Raw genomic sequence first — 25,392 nt, 5'->3', positions numbered from 1 at the left:
TGCTGTCCCAAGACACAGCAGAGGCTGCAGCGCCAGCTGTCCGCTAAAACCAACAGGGCACGCACGTCGGGTTGGTGAGTGGTAAAAGATTCCTCTGGTTGTTTTGGGAACAGAGGAATGTGAAATTATCTCCCGTAAGCCTTTCCTTTGCTCTGACCCAGCGACTGTTCCCAACCCTTTTTGAATGCCTGCCGGACACAGTGCTGAAGACGACTTGTTTTTTTATAACACAGCATTTTACTTATAATAGTATGCAAAGCCTTTCCTCAAACTTTCTTCATCAATTACCTGTCTAGAAAATGAAAAGTCGGTGTTACAAACTGCCAGATCCTTAATATGATTGACTACGGCTGGTTTTAGTCAGCAAAAGGTCTCCAGGTAACAAATGGCCTGTCCAATTGTGCTCTGACAAGAGAGGCTGTTGAGGCTTGGATATCATTTACGCTCAATCAAACCCTGATGCTGATGGAGAACTCTGGGTGACTCTCGTATCGCCGCTTCACACGGAGGCTGCAGAATGAACCTGGAAGCTCCTGCTCGTCGCCGCCTCTCGGTCCTGCCGGGCCTGGGGCTGCGAGATCCGCGGCATCTGGAATGACAAATCACAGCAACGTGGGTCTCTCCGCTGGCACCTCTCTGCTAAACGCTTATGAAACTGTTCACTATGGAAAACAAAAGATAGATGACGATCACTTTTACAAAATGATTTTTATAGAAAAAACCAAACCAAACCAAAGCAAAGCTTGTTGGATGCAAACTCAGATATCCCATATTTTACAGCTGGGGAACAGCGATAATTTTTCCCCGGTAATGGGTCTTTGTGATGTTAGACACAGAAAAATTTGCACTTTATTATCAATAACAGAGTCCAAATTTTAAAAGTGACTTGAAGTGGTAGAAATTGGCCTTGGGATATAGTGAATACAGCACATCTCCCCTCTCACCATGTGGTGTTTACACGATTTTAAGATGCAGTTCAAACGAATCTTTTACAATATAATAACATTGTTGATTATAGCATAACGAGACGTAAGATTGGATTTCTTCTTTTTTTTTTTTTTTTAATACGCTCTGGACAAAACCAGATCGAGTGCAGAAAAGAACAGATTATTAAACTGCAGTGTGGTAAACATCAACACAGTGTAGCTATGTTTTTCCTTTAAAACGTTTTGTGGAATAGTTATAACTGGAACAAAGGAAGCCCAGAAAATGTCAACATTGGAGCCTTTTTGCTTTTTGGGGGGAGAAAAAAAAAATCAAAACCAAAGAAAACAGCCATAAAGAAGTTCTGATATTCATTTCTAAATCCTAACAAATACTTCGATTATACTATGCTTTACCACATCTGGCCTTCAGCTTTGGACCACATCCAGTTTCCTGTAGAACGACAGGAAATCCAGCTCGAAACTGAGGTTGTGCTATTTTCTAAATGGCATAATACAAACCACCAATTGAATGAGCATTTTCCCCTGCGTCATTTAGTAACACAACTGAAGTCATTTTCCTGAAGAAGAGAAGCAACTCCCCTTTTTGTTTATTTAAAGCTGCAAGTGGTTCCTCAGTGGCACACCCACACTTTAAAATACAGAGCAGTAATTGATTATTTCATTATTTCCATGTTTCCTCTTGGATATTCCTTTAAGAAGTATAACACAGCTAATCTACACTTATAGTCACCTAAATAGCATGGGTCTATATAGAGAGGAATCCCAGCACCTATAAGGACAATTACTAAAAACGGCAACGTGAGCTTTTACCCCAAAGCATGACATTCCTCAAGGCCTTGGTCTTGCAAATATTTATGACGTGTGTAGTCCTTCTAAAGCAAGACTCGTGCGTAGGCTTTTTCACTGGTGGAGTTTTATTTATACATATATATTTTAGGCAACATATTATGAAAGTTGGCAGGAGGAAAAGAAGCCGGTACGATGAGGTGAGCCAACCGTCAGCGTCCACGCGTGGCCGTCGCCGCAGCGTCTCAACACAGAGGAACCTCAGCGCGGTCCGGGGCTGAGCCAGACCAGAAGTTTGTGTCATAAAGAGAAACTGCTCAAGGTTTTTTCCCTTAGTGGCAAAACCCAATACTCCCAAGTGAACATCTTTCCTCTCTAGTGCAGATGTGACTAAACCTAAAAATAATTTCTAAGAAAAGGTTCCAGCACTTAACACAATGTATGTACTGTCTTTCTAACCCTTCCTACGCTCATTGTCAAATGACGATGTAAAGAATTACATAAGAAAACAAAACAAAACAAAAGATAAAAATTAACTTAATTTACACGACCAATAAAAAAGTTTAAAGCAATGATAGAAAAATAATATAAAGGCTAGATACATTAAATGCCAGTTCAACATTATTAAGCTTTGGTAGAACAGTTAAAGAGCATAGCACCAATAAAATCCAATGTCGATACACGCTTCAGTACGCATGAGCTGTGATGAAAATGTAAATTTTGGCAAGGAAAGTAGTGTATGTTCCCTGACGCCACAGTTTCATTTCAACATCTAACAAAAAGTCTTTAGGCTCTTTGACTTGTCGCTGGAGATAGACGATGCCCGTGTACGAGTTCAGCCTTCGCGTGCTGAAGTAGTTTTCCTCGTTCCCCTTGTTGATGGTGAGGATTATGTTGTCTCCAGCGTAGGCAGGTGATGGTCCAATACGGAAAATATGAGCTGGGACCACAATATTGGTTTGGAAGTTCAGCTGGTAATAGGTAATGCGCACCGGGGTGTTTTGGCAGTCCAGATAATTAAAACAACTGATTCGTTCACACCGCCTAAGAGATGAGAAACGAAGCACATTCAGTGTCCACGTCCAGGTAAAAATAGATGTATTTCAGAGAATTGCAAAAGTATTAGACAAACGGGTGTCCCAAATTTCAGCTGTGTAATAATCAGCTGCTTGTTCTGCTTTTACAGGGCCTATTTGTAAATGATTTAAGTGTCAGAGTACAACGGTGTAAGAAAAAGATCATGGACATGGGGAGCTGTGTGGGGAAGCACAGAGCGTGGAAGAGGCGTCTGCGATTCATCACTGACAGCGCTCCAAGAAAATAAGAATAAAAATGCTGAAAAAGGTAGCTAAGACATGGGAATGGGAAACAAGCTCCTACACTTGCAAAGCTGCTCAGTTCTATAAGGCAGGAAAAGTTTGTTTTAAGTCATAAGGAACAGAATACAGCTTCCAAAGTCCCGGCAGCCACTGAGGCAGAAATGGGCAGGGAGATTTTGGGGCTCGCGAGCCCCAGCTGCTGCGGGATGTGCCATTCCCAGACCCCTGCTGCAGCCTGGCAAGCTCCTTATCCTGCTCCCCTTCGATGTTTCAATACTCTCTGAGGAGCTGCAACCTGAATATTAAACAGGGAGCCCCAAAACCGCTGTAAAATTGGCGCACTGAGCAGCCTGGCAGCCACTGCAACAACATCAGCAGCGTAGATGTTATTTTTTTCTTAAATTTAATTATAAACAGAGCCCTGTTAGAGCTGTAGCAAGTCGAGCTGCAAGCTCTGATGGCTGCTGTTACAGCAGCAGTCGGAGGGCACATGGGGGCTTGAGGGCTGGGAAGAAGAAGAGGCAAAACCGGACAGAAGCTCTTCTCTATGGGGAAAGTCTGTGTGCTCCAGGTACCAAAGCATCTTCTCAGAGCTCTGGGTGCTTACACTCACAAACTATCGCACTACGGGGCTGCTGGCCTTGTTGTGATGGCGATACTCACATGTCGGACACTTTTCTGTAGTTGGAAGGGCACTCAAAGGACAGGCAGCGGAAGCTGCCCTGGATGTTGTAGCAAGTCTCTGCAGCTGAGCAGTTATGGGTCCCTATCGCACATTCATCGACATCTAAGAAGAAGAAACACAAGGAAAAAGACATGCTAAGTTCAAAAATACGAAACTAATCACAATTTATGGGCTGTAATATGCTTATGAGCCTCTGTGTGCAGGGGAAGAGGGGTCTGCGGGTGTGCCGAGGGCTGGGTGGCGGTGCCTGGGCAGTGCCGGTGCCGCGGGGCACACCTGGGCTGGGACAGGCACACTGCGCCCAGGTGGGACGGGTTCAGCTCTGCGCACAGACACTTTCTGGCATTTGCAGCAACAGGGTAAATCACGTCGATTTCAATTCTGCTAAAATTCGTGTCTTCTGCAGAAAAAAAATTATTTCCTTGACATTATCGGTTAATAAGACCTGACAGTACCACTCGGCAGCACGTGCGATAATTAAGGGAGACCACTCGTCCCTACAAGCAGCTCGTGGTCCTGCCCATGCCTGGCAGAGGCTGTGGCCAGTGCAGCCGCCCAGGGCCGTGAGCTTCCTCCTGGCCTTTGCAAACACCTGCGAACCCAGCCATTCTCATCCCAAACACGCCTGATGCGACACAGCATTTAACTTCCCGTGGGGAATAAACACGAGAAGGAAAAAAGTTGTCAAACCCCGAGACTCCCTCTGTTTTGCCACTTCCCACTGCAGTAAAAACCAAACACGAACATGTTTTGTTCAAATGAAACATGAACACCTAGACAGAATCGTCTGTGTTGTCATATTCTCCCTTCTCCTGAGGTGTCAGAGATGTGTTGTAATATTAAAAAATAGGCTGAAAGAAAGCAGAATAAAATAACTAGGTAGTAGCAGTCTAAGGCAGTGGAACCCTGAACTTCTCAGACCAGCCATCCCATCCATCCCCGCAGCTGCTGTGCAAGCTTTCCACAGCTGTTGTGATGGAAAGTAGATTTTAAGTAGTTTCCTGAAAGTGATGGGCCAATTTTTACGGCTTCGCAGGTCACTGGTACTCCCTGACCCCCAGTTTCAGGCTCAGATGGCGCCTGTGTCCTGCGAGGTGTGGTGCTCGCAGCCCCGTGCACGTCTGACCGCTCCAGAGCTGGGGAAGCAGCCACCAGGCGGCAGAGCCCGTGCGGGGACGTTGCGGGTGGGACGCGGCGTGCGAGCTCTGGCACCCGAGGGACGGTCGCTGCTATAAACCGCTCGTACGCTGCAGAACGTGTGCTATCGCAACGGCTTCTTCTTCACGGACAGGGCTGTGAAGTGGCCACTTATCCCAAGCAAAGGAACATTTCCCCGTCAGCCCAGCCTGCAGAGGCCTTAAAAGACAGCCTGCTGTGACAAAAGCTTGCCATTAGGAATAAACAAACCCACCGGAATACAACCAGCCCATGCTAAAAGCCAACAGGACCTTCTCAGTGACGTGTTGAAAACTGAGAAAGCTGGGCTATGCCCGGAGAAGAATTTGTCTGTGCGTGAAGGTTGCTCTGGATTGAAGCAGGGGGCAAATCCAACACACAGTAACCACTGCTGTACAGCTGCACAATCCAGGAGATGTAAGCTCCACCAGACTATTATGAAATATGGGAACTTAACTTTAGAACAAGGCAAAGTTAAATATAAATACACCCCTGTAATGAGAAATAATGTTGCAGAAGACAAAAAAGAATATTTAAAGCTCAAAGACACTTTATGGCTTAGAGCATAAATGTAGTTACCTAAGTAATACATACGCATGAACCCAAGCCATAGACCTTGAAATGCTGAAAACCAGATGCAATAACAAGGATCCAGCTTGAGCAGAAAATATTGGCAAAGATCCCACAGTCACATTGTGTACTCCCAAATGTCTAGACAACGCACGGAGGCTTTAAAATGAAATAAATGCTAACAGACAAACCACGTGGACTGTGCTGGGCTCTGCAGTTCTGCCAATTGTCACAGAGGAGAGACACTTCGAGGAAAACTCCAGCCTCCCACTCCCTTCATTCCCCCGGGATGAGAACTGATCTCACACACTGAGCTGACTGCTTTCAGAGTCTTGCAAAGAGAAGTATACAATAGGAAGTGGGAGAGAATCAAAGTAAATTAAATGCCTTGCTGATTCTCAGAAGTGCCCCTGGGTGAACAGAAAATTTCTTCCATATTGCAACCCTTGTCATGAAGGCACTCAGTGCACCAGTGCGGCTGGGCTGCAAATACCACAGCCAGCACCTCCAAAACGTTCCATATGTGGAGACACTATTACATGAGATACAAGCCCTCTGTTTGAAAAAGAGGCTACAAAGAATGTACCACCAGTAACTCTTAAGAACTGCTCAGATGATGAGCAACTGAGGCCAGACCTTCAGCTGGTGGAAAGCAATATAATAATGAGTTTAGTCCAGCTGGCATCAATTCAGACTGTTTCCCTGACTGTGTTTTCAGAGACCTCAATATAAAAGCCTGCCCAGACTTGTAGCTACACACTTGCAGAACTCGAACAGGGCATGGACGTGGGGCTGGTTCCAGCGTCTGACTGAACACCAGCTCTCCAGCCGCGCACGGGGCTGCCGCACACATGCCGAGTTTTGCAAAAGAACAACTTTGCCCTTTGAAGGGTGCATGTTCCAGGTGGCATAAGGACTTCAAAAAGTTTTTCTAAGCGTTATTGTACAGCTCACTCGGCAGGGCCGGTCTGTGCAATCGCAGGGGGAACGTGCAGGGAGGATTTCACACTATGCAAAGAATCCAAGTGCGATCCACAGGTCTGTGTGGAAACCTCCTTCCTCCAGCGCCGGGTGCGTCGGGCTGGAGCTGAGCTGGCCGGGGAGCAGCGACTCGGCTCAGACCTCGCTGCTGGTGGAGGTGCCAGATAATGGGCCAGCACTCCAAGGAAGGAAAAAAACCAACAAACCAACCACAAAACCAAGGAGAGTTACAGCTGCGGTTTTCTAAAGGTGATTTTTACGTAAGAAATGAAATGCCCACAGATGTAACTGCATTCTGAAGTCATACTTAAAAATACATTAAAAAAAAAAAAAGCTTTAAAAATCTTTAACAAAATTTAATTGTTATTTAGTCTGTTTCTCCCTCCAGAGTCAGGATCAAGTTTGCTTATACCATTCATGATTTACACAGTGTAAATTCAATGCAGTTACCACTGAGAAGAGACTCTTAGCACAGGAGATACATAACCCAAAAGTTATGTGAAGGGTTCCTGAAAACCTAAGCGCAGGAAATGCCTGGTAGTTGGTGTAACCGACGGCAGGAATGCCCGCAGAGTACGTGAAGGTAATCAGATCTTCAATCATCATCACGCAGGCAGCGCATCCTTTGGAAATCAGGGCTTTTTACTTCAAAACCAGACAGCTGCGCACCAGATGAAAAACACCAGACACCCAGAAGACACTTGGGTGATTATGGAGAAAAGGTGTGTGTGCGGGGAGGACACATCTCACACTAACATTTACTAACGCCAACATATTGAAGCTTAGGTGGCAGATGTCAGGACGTGCAAGTCCCCATCGCAGCTCCCACATTCGCTCTCCCCGTTTTCTGGGGCAGGAAACCGCAGCTCATCACGGAGCCACAGATTCCTACATCTGGCACCTCTAAAAACCAGATCGCTCACTGCTGTGCCAAGGTGCACGTCCAGCCCGTGCAACTCAGCAAGGGCCCCAGTCTGAACGGTAACGTGGGCTCCCTTGGGAATTCATTTAAACAATGAGCCCACAGTGACCGCTGAGTTGCCACGGCACATTTTCTAACACAGGATAAAGCTGACATTGCAGATACCAATATTTGGAAACTTGGTCAAATACTGGCTTTTTGACAGTGACTAATGTAATAAAATGGAGATTTGACTGAATAATCATGATGGCTTAGATCATTCTGAGGATTAAAGCTTCATGATATAATCCTTTGAGTTCCTAAACTCCTCATTACCTCGACAGGTTCTTCCATTTGCTGACATGGTATATCCCTGCTCAGGACAAGCACACTGGTAACTCCCAGGAACATTCACGCAGCGGAAAGTACAAAGAATGCCTGCGCTTTGTGTGCACTCATCGATATCTGGGGAAAAAACACAATTACAAACATATGAAGAAACCAGAAATCTGAAAAGGGAGGCTGTAGAACATAAGGAAATTCTTATGTGATGCATTTATAATATATTCTTAAACAAGAACGCAACCATGAAAGTTTGCCATTGCTCCAGGACAGTGGATGGCTCTTTCTGAAATGCTGAACACAAGACTGCTCCCAAAAATACTGGTTGCAAGCAGGGTGGACTTATCGAAAAGAACAATAAGTCTGGGGCAGATCTGAATTTAAAACACTCTAGTACCTCTGTAATTCTTCTAGGGTTGCTTCAGGGGCTTCCTTGTGCTAGGAAGAACACGGGTTTCTTCATTATTTCCTAAACAGATACTCTCCAAAGCATGTGTCAGGATTGGTAATTTCAAGAAATCAGGTAGAACCTTTCCCTTCTCCATTCTGATCACTCATTCACCCTCCACCAGCAGAAGTAAGAGCAAGCCTTCATGCAGCTGTGGCTGAGAGGAGGTTTTAATTGATGCAATGTAGGTAAAATATCTTCGCTTCTCATTTTTTCAGTCGTAAGCTCTCGCCGCATGAAACAATGACCTCGCTGGTTCTACACAAGTGTATTCCAGCCCCAAGTAGGAGGCATGAAAATAAACTGAATTTTCTAATAGCTGGAGTTGCCTTTTGCAGCTTCTGCAGCCGGATATAACTCAAAATCATCCTTGGGCATCACCTGCAGCACTCTGCTGCTGAGAGCTCGACAGCACTGACTGACGGCTAATGAAGACACACACATTGAACCCAACCTGGGAAAGCAGCAGCCTCACCTTTACAAGAATGTCCGTCTTCTGCCAGCTGGAAACCTTGTCTGCAGTAGCACTGGTAGGAGCCGTAGACGTTGGCACACTCCTGGCTGCAGGGACTAGTGTCACATTCATTCACATCTGTATCCAAAAACAAACCCACAGGCACTGCCACAACAGTTCAGAACTGTAACTTCCACCACTTCTCGCCTCTGGGAACAGCTACCAGACCCTTCTGCTCAGAGTGAATAAGGAGGGACTAATTTACCCCGAGAAGATGTTTCTGCTACCTCGGCAGAATGCCAAGAAGCGGGAGGATGGCTGTTGCACCTGAATTTCATTTCTATGTATGCCAATAAATACACGTCCACATGCAAACACGTGTTTCAGGCTTTACATGTTACAGTTGATTAAAAACATGTAATCATTATCTTAAAAATACAATGGAGACCTTAAAAATTTCCATTCGATTCAAAATCAATTTTTCAAGTTTTGTCACCACCAAGTTTCATCTTTATTAAAACTTGAATGAAACGTTTCATATTCTAACTTTGTTATGTTCTCCTTTTATCTGGAAGGAAAGGAAAAAGTGCGTAAGGGAAAGGAAGAGAGAGGAGAAACTTGTCGGCTCTCATCTGACAGTTTGAGTGTTTGATTGAGTATCTGCAAATTTGAGGACACATAAATAATGGGCTTACTGTATTTATGTTCCACCTCAACCTCTCTAAAGTCCCTTAATTCACACTGCAATTTCTTCTTCATGGAAAAAATGTCTGATACCTTCACAATGCTTCCCATCGTACGACAGGCGGAACCCAGAAGAACAAGTGCAGTGGTAGGAGCCAGGGGTGTTCTCACACGTGTGCTGACACAGGCGGCCAGGGTAATTCCAGCACTCGTTGATATCTGCAAATATATAATCAACTTAGAAACAAAAGCATCGAACAAGATGCAGGGAGATATTTTTAAAAGTGTCAGATTTGCCGTGCATGAAATGCTGCAACCTCAGGTTTTATACTGTCTGACCTTCTGCGCTAATTGGTGCACAGCAGCAATAAAATACAAAATGCTGCGTCACAGCTTTTTACAAAGAAATTTGTGAAATTTTCAGTGGACAAACTTGCACAGCAGGAGAAGCGTAACCCATGGGAAAGCACTGCGCAGATGACTAATTGATAACCTGCAGCCGAACCGAACCAAGGGCAGCTGGTTCGAAATGTCAGCACGGAGTGGCAGCGCCATGACCAGTCGCACGGAGCAACGGCTGCTTGGGCGCCGGTGCCGTCATCTTTGGAGGCGCCGCACCGCAGAACTAGTAACCGCAATGGTGCTACATACTGCCCTGAGGTCCGAGGCTCAATCAATCGGTCGTTTCATCCCATCCTGTGCCTTACGTACCGATGCAGCTTCTGCTGAACGCGTCGTACTGATAGCCCATCTTGCAGTCGCAGCGATAAGCCCCGGGAAGGTTGTGACAAATCTGCCCTTCGCCGCAGCGGTGTACACCAGTCTGACATTCGTCCACGTCTGCAGAACCAGAGAAAGCAATTAGCTTAAATGTAGTTTGATGAAAATCAGTGTTTACGAAGAGGAAAAATAAAATTAAATGAAGTAACAGGAATAGAAACTGTTGGGATCGTCCCCTGGACAGAACAAAGAACACCAGCTTTTCCCACCATGCTCTTCTTAGAGTCAGCTTTCCGTATCTCCCAGTCAAACTTCTGGAAAGTAATACATTATCTTAAAAGTGAAAATGGGAACTGTAACTGCAACGGAGCTTTCCCAGTGTATTCTGCAACTCAGTGTAAACACATTTTGATTCTGACGGAACCGTGACATTTAAACACCCTGTTCTGCTGTTCTGCCATTACGTGAGTCACAGCAAGCCATTTAAAGCAAAACAAGAACCAGCCAGAAATTCTGCTCATCCCTTCAATTAAAGCGATTGCTATTTTCATCTCCAGTTGCCATTTCAATCTCGCTTCTGCTGTCTACCTTTTGCTCTCTCCCAATGTTGATCTTTTTTCTTTTCTCCATCAAGTCACATTTTGATATTCCTCACGGCCTCATCCAAAATCCAACACCAACAATTTAGTTGCTTCTCTGCTCGCACGCATCACTTCCAATCTCATTTTAAAACCCCTCAGATGACGACGAGGGTTTTCAATACACGCTGATTTCCAAGACTTGAAACATGACTAAATAGCTCATCAGTATCTAACAAATTCCTGTTACCATCTGTGGCAAGAAGCATCAAAAAGTCTGATTAACTCTCAGAAATTTGTATTTCTTCAAGTATTCTGAGTTTTGCCATTTAGTAAGCTATCAGATCCTGCTTCCTTCCTATTATTCACATCTCCAACTATTTTCACAACCAAAATCCCTGTTCATGTAATATTAATTAGGATGGTAGCCTAAGGCTAAGGGGTTCTCCATACAGTCCTATTTGCAGTCACAGATTTGAGCCCTGTTTGATTTCCAAGGGTTCTGGGCCGTTCTCACCACACAACAGCCTTGCAGAGCGCTCCGGAAAGCGCTCACTGGCTCAGAAAATGAGAGGGAAGGGAGAAACATGGATCTGGAGAAGTGGAGATTGTATCAGTCCCAGAGAGAGGTGCTAACAAATACTTTCTTCGCTATTTCAGCAGATCCCCTGCTGGCCGCGGGGCCAGGGACGGCAGGGAATGGCACTCGCCCAGCGCGGAATTCCTGAGCGGCTCAGAGATTCCTGCTGAAACCCCATCTCCTCATTGTCTTTTAAGACCAGAGCTGGCATCAAAACAAGGACGTTTCTAATGCAGGTACAACTTTGTAAAGTAGCAGTTTTATTTGCAATGAATTCACGTGTGCAACCATTCCATTAGTTCGTCCAAAATTATATATTCCATTGCTTTCAGACTTTAATTAGTTCTAGAGTGTTACACCACCAGCAGTGTGCTATATTTCAGGACAGTCGGAGTAGTTTTCAGTTAAATGAATATAAGAGCTAGTTTTTAATAAGTGATTTGCTAAATCAGATAATATAAACCTTTTAAAGAGAGATGAATCCTCTAAACCAGGTGTGTCAAACTCATTGTCACCGGTGGCCGCATCAGCCTCACGGTTGCCTTCAAAGGGCCGAACGTAATTTTAGACCTGTATAAAGGTAACTACTCCTAGGAGTTTGACACCCCTGCTCTAAGCAGTGTAGCTCTGGAGAAACATGTGCAGCTGATGTATTTACTACTATGAATAAATCTGAAGCAGGAATCTAATTAGCTATTGTAATCCCGTAAGGAAACTAGTCTTTATCACAGAGAGGAAATTAGGACCATATGCTTTTCTTTTTTCTTCTCCATGCGCTCTGCCTACTTAAAGAAAGTCATACCACAAAAATACCAAAAGATATAGACTGCAGAGTGCACAGAGCAAAGTCAGAGAATTCACCAATTAACATTAAACATTTGTTTTCCCAAAAATCAGACTACATAAGTTTCCTTATACCTGCTCCTGAAAAGCATTGTCAGTCATATAAAGCGTCACCGGTAATTACAACACATTGCGCTACCTCATCACGCTTTAAAGACCTAAATGCTGTATGAAAAATGGCTATTTCCTCCTCTCACATATTTGTACACAGTCACTTTCTTTGAGGAACAACTGGGCAAAATACGCTGGATTCTTCCTACAAATCATCAGTTTGAAATTTAGGAACAGAATTTGCCCTGGCCTTTCGCGGGGCTTGCAAACCAAGGCCGTTAGCACTCCAGCCAGGACACTCGAGCTGCTCGGTGATGACTGCTGAATTTGGAAAAAATGGCATTTCTGGAGATGTTGGCAATGGGGTAACCCTATAAACAATTTCAGGGGCACCACACGCCTGGTGGTGCAAACGTACCTGAGCCAGCAGACTCTGCTGAAACAGGGCTGATGGAAACCAGCTGAAGAGCAGAGACAGGACTTCTGGAGCTTCCCTTTGTAACAGCCAAAATACCTCAGGCTGCTATATAACAAGGCAGCAAATGAGACTGCACTACTGTGTCCCAAATGTACAAAACACAATCCCCTAGAGCTGTATTAGGACGGTTTCTCAATTTCCGCAGTTACACACAGAAACTGTCCACATTATCTGCTACTTCCAAATCTTCCCCACCTTCTCACTGGCTGTGCATTGTCTGGATAGTCCTGGGGGGGAAATCATGAAGGGAGATGCAGCGTAATGAAGAGCAAAAGGGAGAATGCAGAAATTTATGCGGAAATAGATCTTCTAGCTATACTGCTATTTTTCTCTACCAGTTGCTAGTTGTGACTGACACGGCTTCCACCCACCTGTAGTATCACAAAAGTATATATATTTTTTATTTTTTCATCCTTCCTTTTATTGAAAGGGAACATAAGTAGGAATTATTAGGATATCATCGCTAAACAAAATACTGATTTGTCATTGCTTTTTCTTTTTTCCCTGCCGTTGTTTTACAATTTCATATTTCATGTAACATAGAACATAGGGAATTCAAAAATGCACAGCCAGCCCCGCCTGGCACCAAGGACCAAGCGTTCAGTTCCTTTGTGCCTCGTGTGCTCATTTGCAGAACAAATGCTCACAAGAGCTGAAATCTGCTCTTGAGTCACTAACTCTATAAACACAGTGGAACAAATACAAATCAGTATCAAGCTGTGTGCCAGCCTATATGAATATTTCAACATTCTTTTCAGAAAGGAAGAACTGATCCTAACCACACGCACCGGTGGGTGTGAACGGCAAGCAGCAGAGAACATCCACTGAGCGCTGCTCTCACAATCCACAAACCCAGTGGTTCTTGTTTGCTGCATCCCACGGCTGCGGATCATATCGCTTAGAGTGTAAAAACCAGCAATGGATCATGGTTTTGACTGACAGCATGAGGTTAAATATTTAACTAAACCACATCCACTTCAGAATGGAAACCAGTAAATGCCACATGCAGCCAAACCCGGTGTCACCGGGCGCACCGAGGGACCCCAGGCAGCAGCGAGACACCAGCGCAGCATCCCGCAGCGCACGCAGGTCACTGAGCGGCCGGGACAGCAAACACACGCAGCGAATTCCCCTTCCTCACAGGAATTTAGGACTCTGGAGGCAACGCAGAACCTCTTTTTAGAACTGAAGTGTACTTTTTCCTCTGAGAGGGCACCCGAGCAGCCACCGGACCGGCCCTTACCGACGCATCGGGTCCCCTCCTCGTTGGAGTGGTAGCCTCTGCTGCACGTCAGCGTGTTCCTCTGGCAGGTGTAAGACCCGACGGTGTTGATGCAGTTGAATCCTGGTTTACACGGCTCAGGGAGAGATGTGCATTCATTAATATCTGGTGAAGAAAATGAATTAGCATAGTAAGAGAAGCCATTTAACCTTTCTGGTCTGTTTTCTTCCAGCTGTCACTTCTTTTCCTTGTTTTCAATTTATTGTGCTACAAAGATAAGCCTGATGAAGGTCTGCTGTGCTAACACTTACAAATTCAATATGCAAGTACACATATCTTTAGAAGGACAGCAATGTTTAAATTAAATTCCCAGCAGGAAAACTACATGTGGTCAATATGCACCCCTTGGGCAGGCTAAAATGAACAGGAGCTGGCTGGCGGTGCTGCACATACAACAAACATCTTGCTGCTCACACTTACCAACACAGTTTCCCTCAGGGTCTTGTAAAAACCCATCCATACAGCGCTGCTTTGACTCGCAGTAGAATGATCCTTCTGTATTCTGACAAACAAAGTTTACTTTACAACTGTGAGTTCCTCTCTCGCATTCATCAACATCTGTTAACAGATCAAAACACCAAATTGTGACTAGTTGAGCTGTAACCTTCAGTAATCTTTGTGACTTCCCAGGGAGGACGTTAGGAAACATTATTTAAAGCAGACATTCAGCGCTGCCTATGGGAAATCTGAGGTTCAGGCGTGTTTGCTCTTGGACACCCACTTCAGTGTGGGCTACACAATGTGTCAGGTCCTGCCGCAAATTCCGTTCAGGTCCCCACTGCCTTGTTCACAGCATCTCTTGTGAGCCACAAATACCGAAACATTCAAAATCCTAAGGACCCCAAATAAAACGAGGAATAAGGTACACATAATAAAGCATGTACCACATTCCTCAAAAGCAAAATGGTCTCTTATTCCTTTTGTACCTCAGGAATTCTAGGTAGAAACTGACCTGCACTGAATTTGATACTAACAGGGCACCTCATGTGAACAGGGCTGGGATCTCACTGTGTACATGGGCACATATATGTACACATACGTACTTACATATACAGAACAAACACTCATTCAACTCTGAAAACTATTCTGAAAAAAATCTGAACGAGAGGTAGTAATATCGGTAACAAATTTTGCTTTTTTTTCCTTACTCTGGCGCCAGAGCTCAACATAGCTTTCTCATTTTTTATTATGTATATGAACTCGTTTTCAAATTACATTGACCAACTTGACGCTTGCTTTCTAGGCACACTGAAAACATATCCTGCAAGGTTCAAACTTCTCAATTTACACTCGACTGATCTGTGTTGAGCAACCACAAGGATCAGGTGTTATAGTGGCAGTGCTTCTGTTTTCCAGTTGAAGAAACCCCACCTAGGAACAGACTTCAGCTCTAAATATGTCCAAAATTCGGTTACTAAAACTATTTTCAAATACCGCTGTGACGTACGCTGGTTCCTGAGAACACTCCCTGAGATGAACATCTTTACTAAAAGATAAAGACAGAGGAATCTCCAGCGCTGAGGAGTCCCCACTCCTGCGGGCAGGCGGGAGGAGAACCGCCGGCACTTCTCCTATTCTAACTCCACAATTAAACATTAATGTCACAAGGGAACATCACCAGTCTCCCAGATGACACTGTATTCATAACTCTTCCTACCGTATTCATAGGCTGAGACAAAGAAAAATGTGGAATTGTCTATTTTGTAAACCCCTGTGAATTCACTAGTTATCTGTTGGCAATTTTACACAGAGCAGTTCTGAAATGTTCGTCTTTCTTATAAGCCATTAATTTAAAGGCTACTTTACAACAATTTGTAAATTTTATAATCTGTTATTATCTAACTTTAAGACTAGAAAGCAATTTAGATTAGCAATAAATGGTGGAAATGCTATAAAATCAGACAACAGAACAAGATGTTCACAAACAGCCTCTTCAAGTAAACCGAGATTTACTTACGACAGCTGTGTATAAAGTGAGATTTCCAATCCCTTCTATTCTATAACCTTACGTTATATATCAAGAGATAAGTTCTTTCCTTAGGCATCTCTTACTCCAGCTGTCAGGAAACTCTTTGTGTAAAAAATATAGGTGTAAATAGCACCGAGTTCTGCCCTGGAATGCAGGACACGTGTCCCTTGCACACTCCTGTGCTGCAGAGCGACTTCGGCAGCGCTGTGATGACTTAGCTCGGCTTCTCCGTTGGACCTCGGACAGACCGAGAGTGGGGGCAATGAAGAATAAATAACTGCTTAACCCCATGGCCATTCCAGATGTAAATAAATGCAGACAGACCTCCTAAACACAGGAAGGACAGACTGAGCGAGCCCCAGGAGGAAAGCAGAGCTAGGCAAAGGAGCGTAACAGGAATTCTCCACCAGTGAGGTCTCGCTAACCCCTTAAAACCAGGGTAAATCCTAATTCAGAAGGTTTCATCCATTTTCCAAATAATTTATAGTTATCGCCGGCAAGTATTTCCAATAACTGAATGTACAGAAGGGGCCTATGAAGCCAAAAACTTCCGTGATGATCTGCTTTCTTCTAGTTACAACCCTGATATCACACACCAGCAACAATAAAAGGCTTTGCAATCCCTTTCCTTTCCTTTTTGGTGACAGCAATTGCATCAGCTGAGAAACACCTGTCTTACCCACGCATTCTCCGTCCTTGAGTTCATAACCGGGCTGACAGCTCAGCTCCTGCAGACACTTGAAGGAGCCCACGGTGTTGACGCAGTGCTCTCCCCGCTGGCAGCTGTGCGTATCTGTTACGCATTCGTTCATGTCTACAAGAAATGGTTAAACGATTCAGTGCCTCGTATTTATCAAGTGATCCGCCTCTTCCTGCTCTTTGGGAAGGAGTCAAGAGCTCAAGGGAAACCATTTCTTCCAAAAGATAGTCAATATACTTTGCTACAGTGTTCTGATGAAAGTTTTTTTAATTCCAGATCTTTTGTTAACACAGAGTAACTCGAGACACAAATCACAGGGAGATTTCCTTGGTGCAGGCACTGTGGACAAGGGGTGGACAGAGCTGATTAAATGCAGGGTCGGCAGAGGACTGAGAACCAGCTTCTGTTTCGCTGCACAGAAACCTCCTGGACAAGCGAATGAGAATGTGATTAATGCCCCTTGCTCGTTAGCAGCTCTCGGTCCTGCTGGTGTGGAACTGGGGTCACCCAACACCCTCATCACCCAGGGAACGTGTCAGCAGAACTGGATACGCAGGAAAATGTGCGGAGAGGAATCCTGAAGCTCAATCAAATTCCTAAATTTGCATTTAAATCTTTAAAGAGATCTGGTTTCAGCAGGTGGAGGTGCAGAAAAGTTCTTTCAAAAAAACCCCTACTTAACTAGCGGATTGCGGAATGCACGACACCATTTGGAAAGGAATATGCCACGCTTTTAAAATGATACATTTCGATAGGCTTGAATGAAATAATCTCAAATTCAGGTTTTGCTTATTTTAATAATGAAAGCTAGGAATACCACGATGAGCAAATACAAGCAACGATAAGGGTAGAGATTGGAACAGAAACTTTCTTGCCGTTCTCCACAAAATCTTACGCGTTCACAGTTCTATATAAAGCCAAGAAGTATTTTTAGAGCTAACGAAAGCCAAATGTGACCATAACGACTACCAATCATCCAGCTCCTCTGCACATGAAGCTGTTCTCATACTACACAATAAAGCAAGTATTGTTTAAATCAGATTTTCATTTGGGCTGTAGAACCTCGTTCCCAGCTAAGTACAGCAGCAGATATATTACTTCCCCTCGTGAAGCATGAAAACAGGAAAAGCCATTTTTTAAAGCCTTTTGTCTTTGAAAACGTGTCAGCTTATTTTCTACCAACCAGATGAAGACGAGCACCGAGACACTTGAGTTCCCGCTGCGATCAGCTCACTGGCGACGTGCACGGCGTTTGCAGGGCCAGTGTGTTCGCTCGGTGCCGTCTCCCTTTTTATTTATTTATGTTTTCATTTGCCATGGCTATTCTTCACCTGCTGCATACTTGCTTCCCAAAGCCAGCTGATTAATCCCCAGCAAGGTCATTAAAAATAATATCAATAAATTTGAGATTTTTCTTTTAAATTGGCCATGGATAGCCACTTAACAGCATCCAAAACAGTGCAGGACTTTCTACTGGCTATACAACAGATCTGAGTCTATCTTCTCTTGCTAATCACAAAGAGCTTTCCCATATAAACAAATTGTCAGCACTACACGGCATCACATGAACTTAAATCTGCTCAGCACGATGTCAAAGGAGCCACTGGGAGGAAGGCACGTTTGTCTGAAACACCCTCCAAATAATGTAGGAAGGATTCCACCCAATTAGCAGGTGTAAACAGGTTACAAGAAGGTTAAGGTTTCACGGAGAAAAAAAAGACCCAATATAATTTCGTGGTTTGTCTGCATTTTTTGATTCCATTTTCAAATTTCTAAGTACTTGAGAAAATAAGTAGAACTGGCCAGAACAGATTTGAGGGAATGAAAATTAAGGAAATGGTGGGATTACATGCAGAATTTTCGCTTTCAGTTTGTGCTGGGGTAAATTTTATTAAACAGTACAACCTCTCTCTCCTTTTTTCCTCCCTGTTGATTATTCATAAAACCAAGAGCACCCACAACCCGTCTCTCCTCAGGACTGGAAACCAACTCAACCAGTCAGCAAGACGCTTGACAGAGCACCAGGAAAAAGATGAGTTATGGTTTCAGTTTGAAACAAAGTTAATTCCCAACACTGGACCAGCTGCAGTGTTCATCCAACAGAACTGAGACGGAGGTAGGGCAAGGTGATGTTTATAAGAAAACAGGAATAAGAGGGAAAATAATTCAGTAATACGTTACAAACAAGTGATACGGTTAGTTTTTGAGAAATCTACTAAGTCTATGTGTGTGGCAACAACATTCCTCACTTTATGTCAGTAAAAACCAGAATGAAATGTTATTGTGCTGTATCTGTTCTTCTGTTTCCTCCCGGAATTGTGGTTGAAAACAGCAACATATAGACAATCCCTGAGCGCACCTGTTGCATCTGAGCAGCTGACATTTTTGCAAAGGAATATCAACATTTACCTACTGCTATTTTTTTCAATATGTACTACAACATCAAAAATATTTTTTTTTGCACATTTTGTAAAAATGTGAAAAGTAGATATCTTCGGTCCTGCACATGTGCTTTCTTATGATTATTTTTTTTTTCCTCTTCAAATTACTTCAGCTCTATTTGGTTCCTGGAATACATCTGTTTTATTTAGGGCCGCTGTTATTTTGCAGCCACCCATCCTGCGCTCACAAACAGTCCCTACAGCCCAGCAATAAAACGACCACTTACTGCTCACGCTGGCAGGAGGGAAAATGTAGCTGGGAGTAGCAAAGCAGAGTGTGCACGTGGGTGGTGGTGATGGCTTTGCCCGAACATCACCGGGAAAAGCAATCCGCCGTAAAAACCCCCAGCTCCTGTCTCTGGAGAACACGGATTTTTCAAGCCTAAGACATTTTAATATCTGTTCACTAAGTTACACAGAGCTGGCGTGTACAAGCTACTGAAACAGCTGGTGACTCTCCATTGCGCATGGTTGGCTTTCAGGAATTCGGGATATCTGCTCGAGTGTACCTGGGATTACAGTCTTCTTACTCCTGTCCCTAAAATATGCACAGAGTAGCATCACTAAACCAACGATAATTTGCAAACAAATGATTGAAGCTTTCCTCATGGTGTTTGAGATGGCTCAGGACAAGGCACAAAAGCAGTTAGGCTGGAAAAGGGAAACCTGAGGCTAATACGGCTGCAATGGGGCGGTTCAACAAAACAAAAAGCACCGTGTGCTCGTGGCTTCCCCCTTCCCCTAGAGAAGGAGGAAAAATGGTAAATACAGCAAACATTGTGCAGGCTCCACACACAGAGCAGAGCTGTGTACGAGAAGGGAGCACTCAGGGTCCAGCTACTCCAAAAGAAAGAGAAGCTTCAGAGTTTTCTAGATTATTTACAAGGATACCTGTAAAAACCTGACTTGCATTAGAGAAATACAGAGGTTTGTTATTTACTGAGGGAGAAGAGGATCTTTTAGCTTTACAAATGAGCGATGCCTGAGGTTTATCTTATACCAGTCACAATAAAACTCCGTTATAATGTCACGGGGTAGAGGACAGGAGAGGAAGAAAGTGAATAAAAGGAAGCACTTGGCATCTTGTATAGCACCTTCTGCCAAAGGTGCTGACAAACACGCATTAATTTCGTTTCAGAACACCCCTGGGAAATGTAGAAAAGGATAGGTATATCCCTGCTGCATAGTCCATGAGGAACATGAGGGGATTAAGGAGCGAGATTTCCAGGAGCGGAAAGCGGGGTGAGGCCGTTCCTGACGGGTCCTCCAGCAGGCTCACGAAAGCCCCGACACACCAGACGGGCCAAGCGCAAGTATCGCCTTCTCACAACCTGCTATGTCTTCTGTAAAGGCAGCTCTCCTTCCAGCGCTGCTCTCCCAGCCATTTAATTTACACTAAATAATTGTATTAGCTTCCCATGCTTAGCAGAATCTCTGATTTCAAAATAAATAAATAATAATAATAAAATCCAATTTTGACAATTTAAGGAAAACCCAAGAAGACAGTAAATCACATTTCTGCTCTGAACTATGACACTGAATAAATTTCCTGCTCATTCTCTCATGCCGGATGATGCTCATTGGTAAGATGAGATCATAGAGCTTTGAAAGAACAACACCAAAGCTGTGATGGTCAGAAAAACAATGTTATAAATGCAGGGAGAGCACAGGGGTGGAAGAAGGCGAATGTGTTCACACATGACATTACAGTCACAGGTGCTGCTGCTTTCATGAACCACCAGAGCTCTCCGGGTCTCTGTTTTTCCAGGCGTCAGCACACAACACGGCTGCAGGTGCCTCCTAAACCAGCCTCCAGGAAAGCGCCCCAAATAGAAACTGTTTCATAAGCTCAGGCCTTGGCTGTTTGAAGCAAATTAAATCCTCATAAATACACTTGTAAAAATAGATTGGTTTCTTATATGAACTTAAATAGCAGGGATGATACAGCAGAATTATGATGCATCTTTGACTTTTACACAAAGAAGTCTGTGCCAGAATCAACAAAGGACTAATCTGAATTTTAAAATTCCATCACTTTGGAATGGATCTCTTCTGCTGCCCGGACTTATGCAGAATTCTTGAGCTGTATTGATGAAGTTTTGTTGTTTCATGATGTCTGGGGATCGGACAGTATTGACACTGTCCACAGAGATCAACTGCTGTGTTTTCTTAGTTCAGTTTAACAGTCAGCAGTACTGCTGTGGTCATCATACCTACGAACTTTTTACGACTTTTGCACAAAGTTATATGTATCCTGAGAATGTATTGCTAGGGAAAAAGCCAAATAGCATACAACTCCTGACGGTAAGTGGCTGAGCAAATGCTGCACATGTGTTTTTACTAACTCATATTGAAATGTCATAAGCAAGGATGGCCAGAGAGCCTTTTAGCACAAATGCTTTAAATGCATTGCAGAGCATGAAGAATGATGCTGCTGTGGTGAACAGCTTATACCGATCATCTTACCAACACATTCCCTGTGCCTGCGGAGCATAAAGCCCTCTGCACAGATCATTCTGTGGTTAGCAAAGCTGAATGATCCCAGTGTGTTCACACATAATTGTCCTCTGGAACAAGCGTGAGCACCTGTGAGGCACTCATCCAAATCTGCATTGACATGTTGCAACCAAAAGCAAAAACCAGAATTCTCTTAGAACCATTTCTGAAATGAAACAACACTTCTTTCACGCTGGAGATGTCTGAATGAAGTGTGTTGGAGCTCCCACATCAGCACTGTGCTATAATACATACAGTGTTACACTGAAAATAGTGCTGGAATAAACCCTCTGAGATTATCTAGTCCTTGCTCGCACCCCTACGCTTTTGTCATTTCAGAAAGAGCCGTTCTTAAAATTGGGCAGTCACACAGAGGCAACACAGACTCTGCAGGAAAACTTGTTTCAGTGCACCACCACCCTTACCATCAACCACTTACTTTAATATGGATCATAAACATGCTTCTCTACAATTTAAACCCACTACTTTTTTCACCTCCTGTAGCAAACCAACTGCCTTGAAACGCCCCTTTTGATTCTGACATTAATTAATCAAATTAGCTTCCACCACACTTGAGTAAGCAACGCACAGTGAATGTTTTATCTGGTGATACTAAATTCCCATTTTCTTCACAGGCTATCTGGAATTTCATGAAAATTATTTGTTCCTCAATAAAATCTGAAATTAAGAGGGATGTGGATCACTTGTGAGCAACTCTGAGCATCAGAAGCTTCTACTGAATTTTGCTACTGGCTGTTACTGCTCCCACACGTACAGATTTATAATTAAGGTACGTCACAGGGCATTGCTTCTAACCCCCAAATCTTTCCTGGGCAAACGTATCCTTTGTCATTACCCAAACACGTCCATTTAAAATTTATATTACTATGAACAACCACGATGCAGCTTTGGCATTCCCTGCTCACCATGGTGCTTTAGTGTCGACTGGATCACACGGAGCTGGCCCGGCCCACAATGGCACATTCATCGTAGCGGTGAAGCCTCATTGAATTCAGGTTTTCAAGGCAAGGAGAAATAAAACAAACCAAACAGGTGACAGGGCAGAACTGTCACTCTGAGGGGGCTGCTCGGGCCAGCAAACGTGCCCACGTCCAGCCGGCTGCTGCCCTTCTCAGAAGAAAGGTTGTGTGTCCATAGCTGTGCAGACAGACACTGGGGAGGAATCCTAGTGGGAAGGGAAACTAAGAGGGCTGAAAAAAAGCCCCGGGATGTCAGAGGAAAAGAGCACAAATCCAGGCCTGCCTTCACCTGAAGTCCCCAGGTGACAGGCACACCAGACAGCTGTGCCTCAGGAGTTATCTGATTTCCTAGAACCATAGAATCACAGAGTCATTTTGGTTGGAAGATACCCTCAAGATCATAAAGTCGAACCACGAACCTAACTCTGACACTAACCCATGTCCCTAAGAACCTCATCTACACATCTTTCAAACGCCTCCAGGGATGGTGACTCGATCACTGCCCTGGGCGGCCTGTTGGGGTGCTTCACAACCCTTTCCAGGAAGAAAATCATAATGAAAAAAAAAAAACACAAACCAAAACCAAACCTAAACCTCCCCTGGTGCAACTGGTGCATTTGGCAGTTCTTCTGCCAAATGTTCTCTGTACTGCCCCTTGCAATTCACAATGCTGAAAATAAGGAACCCTTAGAGAAACACCTCGGGGTATGAGATATAAAAGCGCTATAACCATGTCTCTGTGGTGAACCCCAACCCCTCACCTTCACAAGAAATCCCATCAGCCATAATCGTGTATCCAGACAAACAAGAGCACACGACGTTTCCTTCCACAACGCTGCAGATGTGCTTGCAGGGGCCATTATCTAAACAAAGCAAAATTGCAAAATACATTAGCATTCACAACATAGATCAGCCGAAGTTACAAACCTCCAGGTCATCCAAATACAATTCCAGTTTAGGCAATGGGGAATGCAGTTTGTAAACAATCTGTCCAGGCAGCCCTAATCACTACTTACAACCCTCCAATTACACAGAAACACACCTGTGCCACTCCTACCTGTATTGTTCAGGTTTTGTTGCACAGCTGCACTGCTTATCCTAAACTAAATCGCAGGTGTGTACTAACCCTGCAATCAGAGCAGAGCCTCAAATCGCTTCCTCAGCTGTCCCTTGACAATTGCTCGGCCTTATGCCAGAGGTAACAAAATAAGGATGTGCACTGAAATCAGACTGGTGAAGGGATGGGTGAAATTTTATTCCAGCTCTCTAAACATTCCTCACTCATCTGCGGTTTGCACCTCCAACATACCTTTACACTTGTCAAGCTCTTCTTGCAAGGACACGATGAGAAGAGGCTGAGAAGGAGAGGCTGGCGGAGGGATGGTGGCTTCTGCTTCCAGCCTTGTCACCTGTCCCCTGTCAGGATCTGTAAGGCAAGGGAGGCAGAGACGGATCAGGGACAGCGTCATCTCTACCAGACACCCGTGCCAAGCGTCCCTCATCCCGCTCCATGATGCTTTGTAGGAGGAAACGATTTGGTGACCCAGACAACTGTCTCTGCATGGAAGTTTGGAAGTTGCCATCTGCTCAATATGAACAACTGTGCTGTGTGCTAATGGCGACGCTCACAGACGTCATGGATACAGATGAGGGAGCTTCTGTAGAGTCAAATATTGCAACACCTAATGAATCAACCAGAAAGTGTTAATTTTTGGTTTTTTAAATGCTGCCGTATTATAAATTGGCTGCCTTTCATTCGGTGTATGATGAAAAAAAAGCTGGACCCCAAACGAGTCTCTAAACTTATTCTGTACATCCTATTTTAACACAGACGAAAAGCAGACGCTCACCTTTACAAGCATGGGATACTCTGGAATGGCTTTTACACAGCCAAGTGGAAAACATGACAGCTGCTCTCTGTCATTAAGATTTTCAACAAACAGTAATGTTAAAGGTATCAGAATAGTTAAAAAAAAAATAAAGCAGCTCTGTTACATCAATAAGATTAATCCAGTTTATCAATATCATCAAAAGAGAAGCCTAAATCCATAAGGCTAAATTGTTCCTTAAGATGGATGTGTCCCATTCCCATTGATTTGAGTTCGAGTGTCACCTGGAGCAAAGCGTGAGCCACCAAACACTGAAAACATTAAATGGCTACATGTGAATGCAATAAAGGTTTGGGGTATGGAAAAAGAGGGATTTAATTTGGGGAAAAAAAATAAAATCACAGACATACAATGGACTATGACACAGAAGCAAATAAAAGTCACTTGCTTGTGGCATAGCCTGAATGACTTCCACAGAGAGAAAGCAGAGAAGTGAGAAGGAGCTTTTGAAGTTTCATCAATGTATGCGCTTTCTCCTTGACCCACAGAGCCACTGCGAGAACATCACCTTGTGCAAGCCTCATGAAGAAGTGTGACATATTTTAAAAAACGAAAGTTAAATACAAAAACATTGACGATCCAGCAAAGAGCAGGAAATTTACTGGGACAGGAACAAACACGAAAGCATTATATCTAATCACGGGAGTAAAAATTACCAATAGCATGAGACGTGAAACTGTCTGGCGCGGGTCTCCATGTGGAGACCACGACAGAGATGTGCACGTACACAGGGGGAAAATGAGAAATAAGAGGCCACTGTTCAGTGTGGCCAGGCAGAGCACACAGGGTCAGCCATGGGTGGCACGTGAGGTGCCACCTCCCTCTCCTCTCACAGGACCCAGGACTCCAGAACACGGGTAGCGACCCGTCCTCGCTGTGCTCTTTGTTCCAGACATCTCACAGTCCCCGACTCTAGCCACAATCCCCTGCCGAGCTCAGTAAATCCCTGAGCACGCCCTGGCAGAGCTGCTCAGAACACCGACTGGCCAGGTACCAGATCCATTAACCCAAATCTGCACTTCGGATTGTGGGAGAAGCAAAGCAAAGCAAAGACGCACGTGCTCCAGGTGAACGACCAAGCCAAATTTTTCA

The 25,392-nt window shown here is 44.2% G+C and overlaps 1 protein-coding gene across 5 annotated transcripts in view; it reads right to left on the bottom strand.

Moving 5' to 3' along the window:
• Window positions 1-1,838: 1,838 nt before the first annotated feature.
• The window catches only part of FBLN2 (fibulin 2), a 106,464-nt gene continuing 82,910 nt past the window's right edge, over window positions 1,839-25,392 (bottom strand). For all 5 annotated transcript variants that reach the window (XM_065642692.1, XM_065642689.1, XM_065642691.1 and 2 more), the window contains exons 7-17: window positions 23,721-23,837; window positions 23,173-23,274; window positions 16,474-16,608; window positions 14,246-14,383; window positions 13,787-13,930; window positions 10,005-10,133; window positions 9,387-9,512; window positions 8,631-8,747; window positions 7,702-7,830; window positions 3,716-3,839; window positions 1,839-2,777 (exon numbers count right to left, since the gene is read on the bottom strand). In XM_065642692.1, coding sequence (XP_065498764.1) covers window positions 2,420-2,777; window positions 3,716-3,839; window positions 7,702-7,830; window positions 8,631-8,747; window positions 9,387-9,512; window positions 10,005-10,133; window positions 13,787-13,930; window positions 14,246-14,383; window positions 16,474-16,608; window positions 23,173-23,274; window positions 23,721-23,837 — 1,619 coding nt within the window. In that variant the 3' untranslated portion in view covers window positions 1,839-2,419. The remainder of the gene's footprint in view (window positions 2,778-3,715; window positions 3,840-7,701; window positions 7,831-8,630; window positions 8,748-9,386; window positions 9,513-10,004; window positions 10,134-13,786; window positions 13,931-14,245; window positions 14,384-16,473; window positions 16,609-23,172; window positions 23,275-23,720; window positions 23,838-25,392) is intronic.

Source organism: Caloenas nicobarica, chromosome 11 (genome assembly GCF_036013445.1).
Source record: "Caloenas nicobarica isolate bCalNic1 chromosome 11, bCalNic1.hap1, whole genome shotgun sequence".
NCBI lineage: Eukaryota > Metazoa > Chordata > Aves > Columbiformes > Columbidae > Caloenas > Caloenas nicobarica.
This window is presented reverse-complemented; position numbering and strand designations above follow the sequence as displayed.